General features: G+C 33.5%; 1 protein-coding gene across 1 annotated transcript; it reads right to left on the minus strand.

The window, feature by feature from the left end:
- Positions 1-823: 823 nt before the first annotated feature.
- LOC139856108 (protein IQ-DOMAIN 33-like) lies at positions 824-2,912 on the minus strand. Its single transcript, XM_071845342.1, has 6 exons — positions 2,838-2,912; positions 2,407-2,763; positions 2,142-2,324; positions 1,619-1,735; positions 1,093-1,464; positions 824-1,004 (listed from the first exon to the last, which is right to left on the minus strand). The coding sequence occupies exons 1-6, from the start codon at positions 2,910-2,912 to the stop codon at positions 954-956; spliced, it is 1,155 nt and encodes a 384-aa protein (XP_071701443.1). The 3' UTR covers positions 824-953.
- Between the last annotated feature and the right edge of the window lie 12,549 nt (positions 2,913-15,461).

A 15,461-nucleotide genomic window follows, 5' to 3' on the forward strand; every position in this document is an offset into this window, starting at 1 on the left:
CTCAAATAAATTTTTATATATAGGTTGAAATTTAGTTACCAAATTTATCATGGAATTCAAAGATATTCAAAGATTATATATAAAAGATTAAATATAAATATTACGTTTCATAATCTAATATTAATATAAATATAAATTTGATTTGTGGAATTTTCCCAATATCGTTTCCATATAAAACAACTTACGAATTATTATTAAGTTTGTTTAATAAATTTAAAATTAAATAAGGATAAGGATTAAATAATAGAATTTGCCATTTGATTATTTGATAATCGAATTTTAATCTATTACGGAGTATTATTAATAATCCATAAACAACTTACGGATGATTATTAAGTTTGTTTAATAAATTTAAAATTAAATAAGGATAAGGATTAAAAAATAGAATTTGCCATTTGATTATTCTATTGTTTAATAATAGAATTTTAATCTATTACGGAGTATTATTAATAATCAATTTAATGATATAATTTTATTAAGAAAAATATCTAAATTTTCATTTAAAACAACTTACGAAGTATTATCTAATTTGTTTCATAGATTTAAATAAGCAAAATATCTATATATTTAACGGGCTCATAAAACTATCTATCTATACATTTATCTATACATCTATATCTATAATATATATAATATATAATATATAATATGTTGGATGTTAATTCTTATGTTTTTTAAAATTAAGTCAACGATTTATAAATACGCTAATCATTCAATACTATAATATGTACATTTTTTTCTGCTCATTAACAGTTCTGCAACGCACAAGTTTAAAACGTGATATTTACATTTTAACTTACAACTTCCGTGCAACGCACGGGCTCATAAAACTAGTTAAGATATAATTTGAAACCCAAACTAGTTTAATTTTCAACTTTTTCACAGTTTTACCATATCTTTATTGACTTTAGACAAATGACACATATCAATAAAATCAAAATTAACAGTAGTAGTTATTGCTGATCTTCACATCTGATTTCTCTTTCACCTCCTTGCTTTTTCACCTATGCATAAAGTTATGAACGATTAATAATTATAATGATTATATATGATAAAATGGTACAAGAAACTTGGATGATCAATTGTGATTACCATAGAATACTCCTTGGTGAACGCAGGTGATGTTTTTCGCCTCAAAACATTTGCAGTATTGAGTCTGTTTCGAACAGGTTTATAGCAAGTTTTTCGTCCTGTTTTTGAGCTCAAAGAAACGTTATCAAAGTGCATAGAGACATCATTTGATCCACAACTTTCCTTTTCTTCCACTGATAAATCTGATATAACTTTACTTTTTACAATCTGTTTTTGATTCAAACTTAGTTGTTCAATTTGTTTGCTAATATCTCTAAAAGAAGTATCATGTTGTCGCGTCGCCATCCATCTCTCTAACCAACTCCAACTCATGTTTGCTTCTGACCCTTTCCCGGGTCTCATATTTTGTTTTTTCTTTGAACAAATCCTCAACTATATACAAAAAAAGATCCATTGTTATATTTGATTTGTTCAAACACTAACCTAGTTTATTTATCAAAAAAAAAAAAAAAAAAAAAAAAAAAAAAAAAAAAAAAAAAAAAAAAACTGTATGCAAGTTAAGTAATAGTCAAGAGTCACATGTTACTTGTTGTGAGAACGCATACGCGAGTGCCCTTTGGCGTCTAGTTGATGCCTCTAGTCGATTTTGGATCCTCAATTTAGATATGTTGCTACTCACAGTGCTATCATCCCAATCTTCCTGCTAAAATATGTTAAGTGTTTTTGCGTATTAGCTAGAAGTAGCAATTTCAACCCAATGACATATGAAGAGTTGATATCAATTGGGTCATTATCTCAACCTGGTTTAAAGTTGCCCAAACTATATTATTGATACAAGAATCTAACTTATAATTGTTGTCACATAGCTTTATAATCATAACTAATGCATTCATCTCTAAAGACAAAATTAGGACTATTAAAGGTTTGTAGGCCGAAATCAACCTGACCCGACCAATTTTGGCAAGTACTTAAAGGTGGCCTCTTTTACCTAATTTCATTTTGACCCATTATCCAATCTGCCTATGTAACCAACTCTGAATTAATACTTGTAGTCTCATAGTAGTCAACTAGATAGGGACATAATGTGATATATATAATTTTATTCGTACCTTTAGTTTCATCGACTGTGTTTTGTTGGCCTTTTGACGATGCATACAGTGAGTGAAACTTTCATAATCCTGTTTACCTTCGACCACCGAGTTTCCTGTTTGGACTTCAACTGATGTTGCAATTGATTCTAGATCACGATCACCAACATCCACACGTTCAAGTCTTTCAATTCGTCGCCTAGCCTGTTAATTTCCAAAAATTATAAGAAGTATACATAAATGAATAAATGATCAAGAAAATGTACAGATTGGTTTGTGACATCACCATAAAATTTCTAAATGCTGATTGAATGACAACTGCAGCATCATACTCGGATAGCAAATTAGTCTTATCAACGGTCTCTAGTGTTTCAATCGAACTTTCTGAAACAGGCTGTGTGACAGTGGCCTCAGATCCCTTGATAGACATCGAGTCCTCATTGATTCTTGAACTAAAAATTGTAGCTTTTGATGTTCTAACAGACCCCGAATAATTTTCTTGAAAAACAGAACTGATGGCAGCTTTCGAGCTTCTTCTGGACCCGAAATCATCTTCTGCTAAAACAGAATTGAATTCATCACCACAAAGATATGATCTTACTGAAGCCCATCTCTTTCTTTCAATTGTATTGTTTCTCATTACCTGATTCAAAGAAAACATCATTAAGAAATTGAGATTATACATTACATTAACTGATCATATGATTAAACACACACATTGGTATCATGGGTTGTTCCAAAAGATCGATTTTTCGAAAACACATTTCTCACTAGTTCTCCAGTGATACCCATCTCTATAATTGATATATTTTGATCAGGCTATTTTAGTTATATCAGAAAAAAAGTAAGAAAGAAAGATGCCCCATATGCTTGTAGTACAAGAACAATACTACATGGTCCACATGTATGCATTCTACTTTAATCAAAAAATTCAGCAAGTTTTTTTACTTAATATGATTACAAGGATCCAGTAACTAGATGAAACCATAAGCTACAAAACATAAAAACTTCATTAATTAATAGAACTTGTGATTTTATGAGTATTAAGTTCAACTTTTAAGAATTACATGTGGAAAGTTATGATATTAATAATCATAATAATTATTAATTAAATATTGATTAAATATTAAAAACATACAATGTAGCCTGGATTTGGTGATGGTTAAAGAGCTTTAGAGCTGGAAATAAAGAACTTTAGATCAAACAAGTGATGCATATTAAAGTAAGGTGTGTAAATAGATAAGAATTATCAAGCACGTTTCTTTTTGTACACTTAAATTAACTTTTTAAACATTATATTATTTGATATATGATTGTTGTGCTTTTGAGCACATGGCTGGTAGCAGATTGGTTTTTCATAAAGTTTTCTTGCTACTTGGGTTATGTCTATTCTAATTTTCCTTTTTTTATGCAAGTGTACTTTTAACTTGGACCCTCTTGTGATGGAAATATTTTTTTCTACAGATATATGTAAAACATTTATCTAAATGGTTTTATAATGCATATTCTAGAATTTTAAATGAATGTTATAGGTGTTTATGTTCAAAAGATGCATTTTTTATTAAAAAAATTCAATATCAATATATATATATATATATATATATATATATATATATATATATATATATATATATATATATATATATATATATATATATATATATATATATATATATATATATAGTTTATAAATGCAAGGCTTAAAAATAATACTAAATGTGATTTAAGGAACTCAATGAACAAGTGGAAGTTTGTGATGAAATGAATGAATGCACTTACATTGATTTATTTAAGTTTAACATTGTTGGTTTAAATCCATTCTAGAGTTCTATTCTAACATGAAATTGTGGTGGATCTATCAAAAAAACGGAGTGGAAATATCACTTTCCGGATACGTGTATTTTCGAGTTGACAAACGTAAAAGAAAAGAAATGAAAATAATCAATATAAACAGTTATAATTATATCACATATCCATTATTTCAAGTGAATTGATTTAATCAGTTATATGAATTATGATAATCATATAACATGAATTGCCAGTTTGATATACATTTTTATTATTATTTTACCACGGTTGTAGAAATCAGTCACAACAAGGTAATTCTTGGGATTCTTCTATGGCATTGTCTATAGTTAAGCTTCTAATGAAAATATGAACTTATGCGGTCCATATATGGAGTGAGAACTTTTGTTAATTTTCTTATGGTTAAACCTTGGAAAAATTCCATTATTAATACCGCGCTGCTAAAAAGTTCTTAGCATAAGGTTGGGATTTGAACTAGAAAGTGTAGTAAGTAGGTTGGGGCGTTGGGTAATGGTTCTAAGTGGGTTTGGGTTGAAACAAGTCACTTTTAGTTAGTGACGAATCTAGTATCAAAATTCAAAGGGAACTACACAATTTGAGTGATATCTTGTACTTAAAAAATAGTAGGGTCAAAGGACCCCATGACCATCAATGTAGAATCGCCTTACTTTTAGTAGAGGGCAAATTCCATTAAAAGGTAACATTTTTACCTCAATTTCCTATAAAAAAAAAAAACCTATTTCTATTTTGACCTTTGAAGGATTGTTTTACCAAATGTTAATAAAAAGAGGAGTATGGTTACCATCAAGTTTGAAGTTCGTTAAAAATTTAATGATACTTCATTTTGTTATTCACATTTGATAAATTAACGAAGCATTACTATTTGACTAATTACACAAATCGAATAAGCTCGTAAAGTATATGAAAGTATGGAACTCACCTGCATATTTTCGATGAAACAACCCAACCCGTATTAAACCGGTCCATAAAATTTTTTCCTTTTTAATATACATTAAATAACGTTTAGGTCCCATTACACAATTTTCAAAATATTTTTGTTATCGACGTAAGTTCATCGAACGTAAAACATACATTAATAATTTAAACTCCTTAATACAATGATACGTTAATTAAATCATATACCGGTTATAATCATTATGACCCGACTAGTTACGTTTACACAAAACCAGCCAGGGTGATTTGGGACTACACTGCCCAAATCCTAATCGAGTACAAAAGCAAGATCTTCTAAAGCAACTAGCCAAGGTCTTTAATCCCCACGCTTACCCGAGCCGCCAACGCACGAACCTATAAAAATATCAACAACGAGAGGGTAAGCTAATGCTTAGTGAATGTAAAGATACTATACACATACATATGCATAAAATGGCTACGCATCCCCAAGCATCAAAATAACACATACCGTATCCGCATGGTACACAAACTACAAAAGAGCACGATACACGAAGTAGCTACACGCTACGTAATCGCCAAGCTAACGTCACAAGATTAGCTACAACACAACAATAAGTATATACGCGTACACAATAAATACAATCAACAATATCGATAAGGTTAACCTCTTAACCCAAACCACATGAAGGTTGGCCGAACTACCCGGACCTTAGTGAATTCGCACTACCCGAGATTCACTTCCTTCACAAATTCAACAACCGAGGTTGGCCGAACTACCCGAGCCTTAGTGAATTCGCACAACCAGAAATTCACCACCTCATCACCAAGATGACCGAAACAACCCGAGTCATCATGAATCCGCACTAATAGAGATTCAATCCCTCAATAACAAATGCTAGTAACCCATCGCCAAAAGATTTATCCAAAATGCTAGCCAATTCACAACACCAAGGGTAAGAACCTACAACGTATAAGCGTATCATATGGACCCGAAGCACAAGGTCCATTCTTCCACACGAACATTGAATAAACCCGAACAAGGGTCACCCTACACACACGCACCCATTTTATGTAGTGACCCGAACTTTTCCGAACCTTTCTATGATTATATGTTTAATGAAAACTATATTTACATGATTAAATGTTTCCAACATGTTAAGCAATCAAACTTATTAAGACTTGATTAATTGGAATAGGTTTCATATAGACAAATGACCACCCAAGTTGACCGGTGATTCACGAACGTTAAAACTTGTAAAAACTATACGATGACATATATATGGTTATATATATAGTTAACATGATTTTATTATAAGTATGTATCTCATTAGGTATTTTAACAATTTGTTATATACATAAAAATGAGACTATTAATTTAAGAAACTCGAAAACGATATATATAACGATTATCGTTATAACAACGTCATACTAGGTACATATGAATCATATTAAGATATTGATACACTTGGTTAATTATGTTAAATGATAAGTAAATATATTATTAAGTGTATTAACAATGAAATACATATGTAAAAATAAGACTACTAACTTAATGATTTCGAAACGAGACATATATGTAACGATTATCGTTGTAACGACATTTAACTGTATATATATCATACTAAGATATATTATATATCATAATATCATGATAATATAACAATTTAACATCTCATTTGTTATAATAAACAATGGGTTAACAACATTCAACAAGATCGTTAACCTAAAGGTTTCAAAACAACATTTACATGTAACGACTAACGATGACTTAATGACTCAGTTAAAATGTATATACATGTAGTTTTTTAATATGTATTCATACACTTTTGAAAGACTTCAAGACACTTATCAAAATACTTCTACTTAACAAAAATGCTTACAATTACATCCTCGTTCAATTTCATCAACAATTCTACTCGTATGCACCCGTATTCGTACTCGTACAATACAAAGCTTTTAGATGTATGTACTATTGGTATATACACTCCAATTATCAGCTCTTAGTAGCCCATGTGAGTCACCTAACACATGTGGGAACCATCATTTGGCAACTAGCATGAAATATCTCATAAAATTACAAAAATATGAGAAATCATTCATGACTTATTTACATGAAAACAAAATTACATATCCTTTATATCTAATCCATACACCAACGACCAAAAACACCTACAAACACTTTCATTCTTCAATTTTCTTCATCTAATTGATCTCTCTCAAGTTCTATCTTCAAGTTCTAAGTGTTCTTCATAAATTCCAAAAGTTCTAGTTTCATAAAATCAAGAATACTTCCAAGATTGCAAGTTTACTTCCAAGTTTTCTAAATCCATTCCAAGTAATCATCCAAGATAAAGAAACCTTTGTTATTTACAGTAGGTTATCTTTCTAATACAAGGTAATAATCATATTCAAACTTTAATTCAATTTCTATAACTATAACAATCTTATTTAGAGTGGAAATCTTACTTGAAATTGTTTTCGTGTCATGATTCTGCTTCAAGAACTTTCAAGCCATCCAAGGATCCTTTGAAGCTAGATCCATTTTTTTCATTTACAGTAGCTTTATCCAGAAAACTTGAGGTAGTAATGATGTTCATAACATCATTCGATTCATACATATAAATCTATCTTATTCGAAGGTTTAATTAGAACATAGTTTAGTTAATTCTAAACTTGTTCGCAAACAAAAGTTAATCCTTCTAACTTGACTTTTAAAATCAACTAAACATATGTTCTATATCTATATGATATGCTAACTTAATGATTTAAAACCTGGAAACATGAAAAATACCGTAAAACCGGATTTACGCCGTCGTAGTAACACCGCGGGCTGTTTTGGGTTAGTTAATTAAAAACTATGATAAACTTTGATTTAAAAGTTGTTATTTTGGGAAAATGATTTTTATTATGAACATGAAACTATATCCAAAAATTATGGTTAAACTCAAAGTGGAAGTATGTTTTCTAAAATGGTCATCTAGACGTCGTTCTTTCGACTGAAATGACTACCTTTACAAAAATGACTTGTAACTTATTTTTCCAACTATAAACCTATAATTTTTCTGTTTAGATTCATAAAATAGAGTTCAATATGAAACCATAGCAATTTGATTCACTCAAAACGGATTTAAACTGAAGAAGTTATAGGTAAAACAAGATTGGATAATTTTTCTCATTTTTGCTACGTGAAAATTGGTAACAAATCTATTCCAACCATAACTTAATCAACTTGTATTGTATATTATGTAATCTTGAGATACCATAGACACGTATACAATGTTTCGACCTATCATGTCGACACATCTATATATATTTCGGAACAACCATAGACACTCTATATGTGAATGTTGGAGTTAGCTATACAGGGTTGAGGTTGATTCCAAAATATATATAGTTTGAGTTGTGATCAATACTGAGATACGTATACACTGGGTCGTGGATTGATTCAAGATAATATTTATAGATTTATTTCTGTACATCTAACTGTGGACAACTAGTTGTAGGTTACTAACGAGGACAGTTGACTTAATAAACTTAAAACATCAAAATGTATTAAAAGTATTGTAAATATATTTTGAACATACTTTGATATATATGTATATATTGTTATAGGTTCGTGAATCAACCAGTGGCCAAGTCTTACTTCCCGACGAAGTAAAAATATGTGAAAGTGAGTTATAGTCCCACTTTTAAAATCTAATATTTTTGGGATGAGAATACATGCAGGTTTTATAAATGATTTACAAAATAGACACAAGTACGTGAAACTACATTCTATAGTTGAATTATTGAAATCGAATATGCCCCTTTTTATTAAGTCTGGTAATCTAAGAATTAGGTAACAGACACCCTAATTGACGCGAATCCTAAAGATAAATCTATTGGGCCTAACAAACTCCATCCAAAGTACCGGATGATTTAGTACTTCAAAATTTATATCATATCCGAAGGGTGTCCTGGAATGATGGGGATATTCTTAAATATGCATCTTGTTAATGTCGATTACCAGGTGTTCACCATATGAATGATTTTTATCTCTATGTATGGGATGTGTATTGAAATATGAAATCTTGTGGTCTATTATTATGATTTGATAATATATAGGTTAAACCTATAACTCACCAACATTTTTGTTGACGTTTTAAACATGTTTATTCTCAGGTGATTATTAAGAGCTTCCGCTGTCGCATACTTAAATAAGGATGAGATTTGGAGTCCATGCTTGTATGATATTGTGTAAAAACTGCATTCAAGAAACTTATTTCGTTGTAACATATTTGTATTGTAAACCATTATGTAATGGTCGCGTGTAAACATGATATTTTAGATTATCATTATTTGATAATCTACGTAAAGCTTTTTAAACCTTTATTTATGAAATAAAGGTTATGGTTTGTTTTAAAAATGAATGCAGTCTTTGAAAAACGTCTCATATAGAGGTCAAAACCTCGCAACAAAATCAATTAATATGGAACGTTTTTAATCAATAAGAACGGGACATTTCAGTTGGTATCCGAGCGTTGGTCTTAGAGAACCAGAAAATTTACATTAGTGTGTCTTATCGAGTTTGTTAGGATGCATTAGTGAGTCTGGACTTCGACCGTGTCTTCTTTAAAAATGATTGCTTAACATTTTTGTTGGAAACTATATATTATTAACATGTATATATTATGTGATATATTAATCTCTTAACATGTTTGATATTGTGTGATAGATGTCTACCTCTAGCACAAATCCCATTGACTCACCTAATAATAACGAAAAGTCGAATATATATTGGACTGATTCACAAGTTCCCGAAGAAGAACCGGAAGAAGAATCAGAACCGGAAGAAGAATTAGAACCAGAAGAGGAGGAACCGGAGGAGGAAATAGAACCGGTGGGGGAAATAATAAAACGGTTAAGTAGAAGAAAATCCTCAACCAACCGACCAAAGTTAATTATGGTCAATGGTGTTTCCGCCAAGGAAGCAAAGTATTGGGAGGATTACCAATTCTCCGATGAATCGGATCCCGACAAGGAATCCGATGATGTTATAGAAATTACCCCAACACAATTTAATAAGGCAAAAGAGAACAATAAGGAAAAGGTCATAAAAATAGAGAAATTTGATTCCAAACCCGATGAACTTTATATGTATCGTCAACACCCGTATTTCTTAAGTTGTGACAATAACCCGGGAACCTCTAAACCACCAGGTTTTTCTAAACCAATGTGGAAAACGACGGCTCGTATTAGGGGAACATCATATATCCCTAGAAACTTAGCAAAACGAACCAAAACCGAAGAAGAAGAAACGAGCGAGTCGGAATAAGATAGTAGTATTCGTGTGGTGTAATATATGTAATATAGTGTGCTTATGCTTTATGATATATGTAAAAATTGCTTGTATTAATAAGTATTTTTTTTATGAATCTAACTCTTGTCTATTTTACAGTATAAAAACACAAAATGGATAGACAACCCAATATTTTAAGAGACCTACCCGGAGACATGATTGAAGAAATCTTGTCTAGAGTCGGTCAGAATTCCTCGGCACAACTATTTAAGGCGAGATCAGTTTGTAAGACATTCGAAGAACGTTCCAAGAATTCCTTGGTTTATAAAATGCTTTCGTTCGAAAGATGGGGGATATCACATTAGGAAATCCATAAGTTACGATGTGTTTACTTTGACGCATATATTGCGGGGAACCCAAATGCTATTTTACGCAACGGGTTAAGAAATTATTTTGACTCAATATATCCGAATATAGGACTTCATGATTTAGAAAAAGCGGCTAACATGCAACATAAAGAAGCATGTTATGCTTACGGATTAGTAATGTTCGCTTCTCACCAAAGTGAGAACAAGAACATCGGGCTACAACTATTAAACAAAACGTTCCCACAAGTGACGGAGTCGGTAATTGGGGTAAGAAATGAGGTTTTTAGATTGTTAAGGGACTGTTGGATATTACGTAACCCTCGTCCCTTTGACGACGTTACAACACGCTGTCTTATCAACGGCCATAACGGTTATGTTCCACATGACCAAGGATGGGAAGTAGTCCTAGTAAAACCAGAATGCATGGCTTATTTCTGGACGTATGAATTACGTGTCTTTATTGCCTTTGTTGAACGACTTGTGTACTAGCTAGAATTATCCTCACAACTATCCTGTATCAAAGTTATTGCGTGCTATATTTCATGCTTTATGTAAAATAAGTGGTATTGTAAGTTTGTAAAATATTGTATAAAAGTTTGAACGCGAAATATTATTATAATCAGTTTTTCATATAGAATTGTAGTAGTTGAATTGTATATTAGCTACTAAGTATGAACTTAACGGGTAGGTACTACCCGAATTTAAACTTATAAAACGCTAATATGAAGAAAAAGCTTTTATAAATGAGTTCATATTATGCTACGAGATACTATTAACTACTCTTAATATTCTGTATGATTAACTTGTTCCATTTGACTATTTTGAAGGAAATGGCACCGACTACTCGACACACCGTGAATATGAATGAAGAGGAATTCCGTACTTTTCTAGCTTCAAACATAGCCGCAGTACAGGCTGCGCTACATACCAACAATAACTTTGGATCTAGCAGTACAGGAAATCGTGTAGGATGCACCTACAAAGAATTCACTGCCTGCAAACCTTTGGAATTTGATGGAACCGAAGGACCGATCGGATTGAAACGGTGGACCGAGAAGGTCGAATCGGTTTTTGCCATAAGTAAGTGTACTGAAGAGGACAAAGTGAAGTACGCTACGCATACCTTCACAGGTTCTGCGTTAACATGGTGGAATACCTATCTAGAGCAAGTGGGACAAGATGATGCTTACGCACTACCGTGGTCAGCATTCAAGCACTTGATGAACGAGAAGTACCGTCCCAGAACCGAGGTCAATAAGCTCAAGACAGAACTTAGAGGGTTACGAACCCAAGGATTTGATATTACCACGTACGAAAGACGATTCACAGAATTATGCCTATTGTGTCCGGGAGCGTTCGAAGATGAGGAAGAGAAGATCAACGCGTTTGTGAAAGGATTACCGGAAAGAATCCAAGAAGATATAAGTTCAGACGAGCCCGCCTCCATACAACAGGCATGTAGAATGGCTCACAAACTAGTGAACCAGATTGAAGAAAGAATTAAAGAACAGACTGCTGAAGAGGCCAATGTGAAGCAAGTCAAAAGAAAGTGGGAGGAAAATGGTGATAAGAATCACTAATACAACAACAACAGCAATTACAACAATAATCGCAACAACTATCCCAACAATCGCAACATCAATCGCAACTACAACAAACGGCCCAACAACAACAACAACAACAACAACAACAACAACAACAACAACAACAACAACAACAACAACAACAACAGCAACTACAACAATCATCCCAACAACAATAATAACCGCAACAACAACAACAATCAGAAGCAGCTATGCCAAAGGTGTGAAAAGTATCACTCGGGGTTCTGCACCAAATTTTGCAACAAGTGTAAAAGAAATGGTCATAGTGCGGCAAAGTGTGAGGTCTACGGACCAGGGGTTAACAGAATGAAAGGAACAAATGGTGTCGGAACGAGTAATGGAGGAGCAAGTAGTGTCGGAGCAAGTTATGCCAATGTAGTTTGTTATAAATGTGGAAAACCGGGCCACATTATTAGAAATTGCCCGAACCAGGAGAACACGAATGGACAAGGCCGCGAAAGAGTTTTCAATATTAATGCGGCAGAGGCACAGGAAGACCCGGAGCTTGTTACGGGTACGTTTCTTATTGACAATAAATCTGTTTACGTTTTATTTGATTCGGGTGCGGATAGAAGCTATATGAGTAGAGATTTTTGTGCTAAATTAAGTTGTCCATTGACGCCTTTGGATAGTAAATTTTTACTCGAATTAGCAAATGGTAAATTAATTTCAGCAGATAATATATGTCGGAATCTAGAAATTAAACTGGTTAGCGAAACATTTAAGATTGACTTGATACCAGTAGAGTTAGGGAGTTTTGATGTGATAATCGGTATGGACTGGTTGAAAGAAGTGAAAGCAGAGATCGTTTGTTACAAAAATGCAATTCGCATTATACGAGAAAAAGGAAAATCCTAAATGGTGTACGGAGAAAAGGGCAACACGAAGCTACATCTTATTAGTAATTTGAAGGCACAAAAACTAATAAGAAAAGGTTGCTATGCTATTCTAGCACACGTCGAGAAAGTACAAACTGAAGAAAAGAGCATCAATGATGTTCCTGTCGCAAAAGAATTTCCCGATGTATTTCCGAAAGAATTACCGGGATTACCCCCACATCGATTCGTTGAATTTCAAATAGATCTTGTACCAGGAGCTGCACCAATAGCTCGTGCTCCTTACAGACTCACACCCAGCGAGATGAAAGAACTACAAAGCCAATTACAAGAACTTTTAGAGCGTGGTTTCATTCGACCAAGCACATCACCATGGGGAGCTCCTATTTTGTTTGTCAAGAAGAAAGATGGTACATTCAGGTTGTGTATCGACTACCGAGAGTTGAACAAACTTACATCAAGAACCGCTACCCACTACCGAGAATCGACGACTTATTTGATCAACTACAAGGCTCGTCTGTTTATTCAAAGATTGACTTACGTTCCGGGTATCATCAAATGCGGGTGAAAGAAGATGATATTCCAAAGACTGCTTTCAGAACACGTTACGGTCATTACGAGTTTATGGTCATGCCGTTTGGTTTAACTAATGCACCAGCTGTGTTCATGGACCTTATGAACCGAGTGTGTGGACCATACCTTGACAAGTTTGTCATTGTTTTCATTGATGACATACTTATTTACTCAAAGAATGACCAAGAACACGGTGAACATTTGAGAAAGGTGTTAGAAGTATTGAGGAAGGAAGAATTGTACGCTAAGTTTTCAAAGTGTGCATTTTAGTTGGAAGAAGTTCAATTCCTCGGTCACATAGTGAACAAAGAAGGTATTAAGGTGGATCCGGCAAAGATAGAAACTGTTGAAAAGTGGGAAACCCCGAAAACTCCGAAACACATACGCCAGTTTTTAGGACTAGCTGGTTACTACAGAAGGTTCATAACCCTTGACTGCACTAACGCATAAAGGGAAGAAATTTGAATAGAAGGATGAACAAGAGAAAGCGTTTCAGTTATTGAAGAAAAAGCTAACTACGACACCTATATTGTCATTGCCTGAAGGGAATGATGATTTTGTGATTTATTGTGACGCATCAAAGCAAGGTCTCGGTTGTGTATTAATGCAACGAACGAAGGTGATTGCTTATGCGTCTAGACAATTGAAGATTCACGAACAAAATTATACGACGCATGATTTGGAATTAGGCGCGGTTGTTTTTGCATTAAAGACTTGGAGGCACTACTTATATGGGGTCAAAAGTATTATATATACCGAACACAAAAGTCTTCAACACATATTTAATCAGAAACAACTGAATATGAGGCAGCGTAGGTGGATTGAATTGTTGAATGATTATGACTTTGAGATTCGTTACCACCCGGGGAAGGCAAATGTGGTAGCCGACGCCTTGAGCAGGAAGGACAGAGAACCCATTCGAGTAAAATCTATGAATATAATGATTCACAATAACCTTACTACTCAAATAAAGGAGGCGCAACAAGGAGTTTTAAAAGAGGGAAATTTAAAGGATGAAATACCCAAAGGATCGGAGAAGCATCTTAATATTCGGGAAGACGGAACCCGGTATAGGGCTGAAAGGATTTGGGTACCAAAATTTGGAGATATGAGAGAAATGGTACTTAGAGAAGCTCATAAAACCAGATACTCAATACATCCTGGAACGGGGAAGATGTACAAGGATCTCAAGAAACATTTTTGGTGGCCGGGTATGAAAGCCGATGTTGCTAAATACGTAGGAGAATGTTTGACGTGTTCTAAGGTCAAAGCTGAGCATCAGAAACCATCGGGTCTACTTCAACAACCCGAAATCCCGGAATGGAAATGGAAAAACATTACCATGGATTTCATCACTAAATTGCCAAGGACTGTAAGAGGTTTTGATACTATTTGGGTAATAGTTGATCGTCTCACCAAATCAGCACACTTCCTGCCAATAAGAGAAGATGACAAGATGGAGAAGTTAGCACGACTGTATTTGAAGGAAGTCGTCTCCAGACATGGAATACCAATCTCTATTATCTCTGATAGGGATGGCAGATTTATTTCAAGATTCTGGCAGACATTACAGCAAGCATTAGGAACTCGTCTAGACATGAGTACTGCCTATCATCCACAAACTGATGGGCAGAGCAAAAGGACGATACAAACGCTTGAAGACATGCTACGAGCATGTGTTATTGATTTTGGAAACAGTTGGGATCGACATCTACCGTTAGCAGAATTTTCCTACAACAATAGCTACCATTCAAGCATTGAGATGGCTCCGTTTGAAGCACTTTATGGTAGAAAGTGCAGGTCTCTGATTTGTTGGAGTGAAGTGGGGGATACACAGATTACGGGTCCGGAGATAATACAAGAAACTACTGAGAAGATCATCCAAATTCAACAACGGTTGAAAACCGCCCAAAGTCGACAAAAGAGCTACGCCGACATTAAAAGAAAAGATATAGAATTTG

The sequence above is a fragment of the Rutidosis leptorrhynchoides genome, chromosome 6 (assembly GCF_046630445.1).
Source record: "Rutidosis leptorrhynchoides isolate AG116_Rl617_1_P2 chromosome 6, CSIRO_AGI_Rlap_v1, whole genome shotgun sequence".
Taxonomy (NCBI): domain Eukaryota; kingdom Viridiplantae; phylum Streptophyta; class Magnoliopsida; order Asterales; family Asteraceae; genus Rutidosis; species Rutidosis leptorrhynchoides.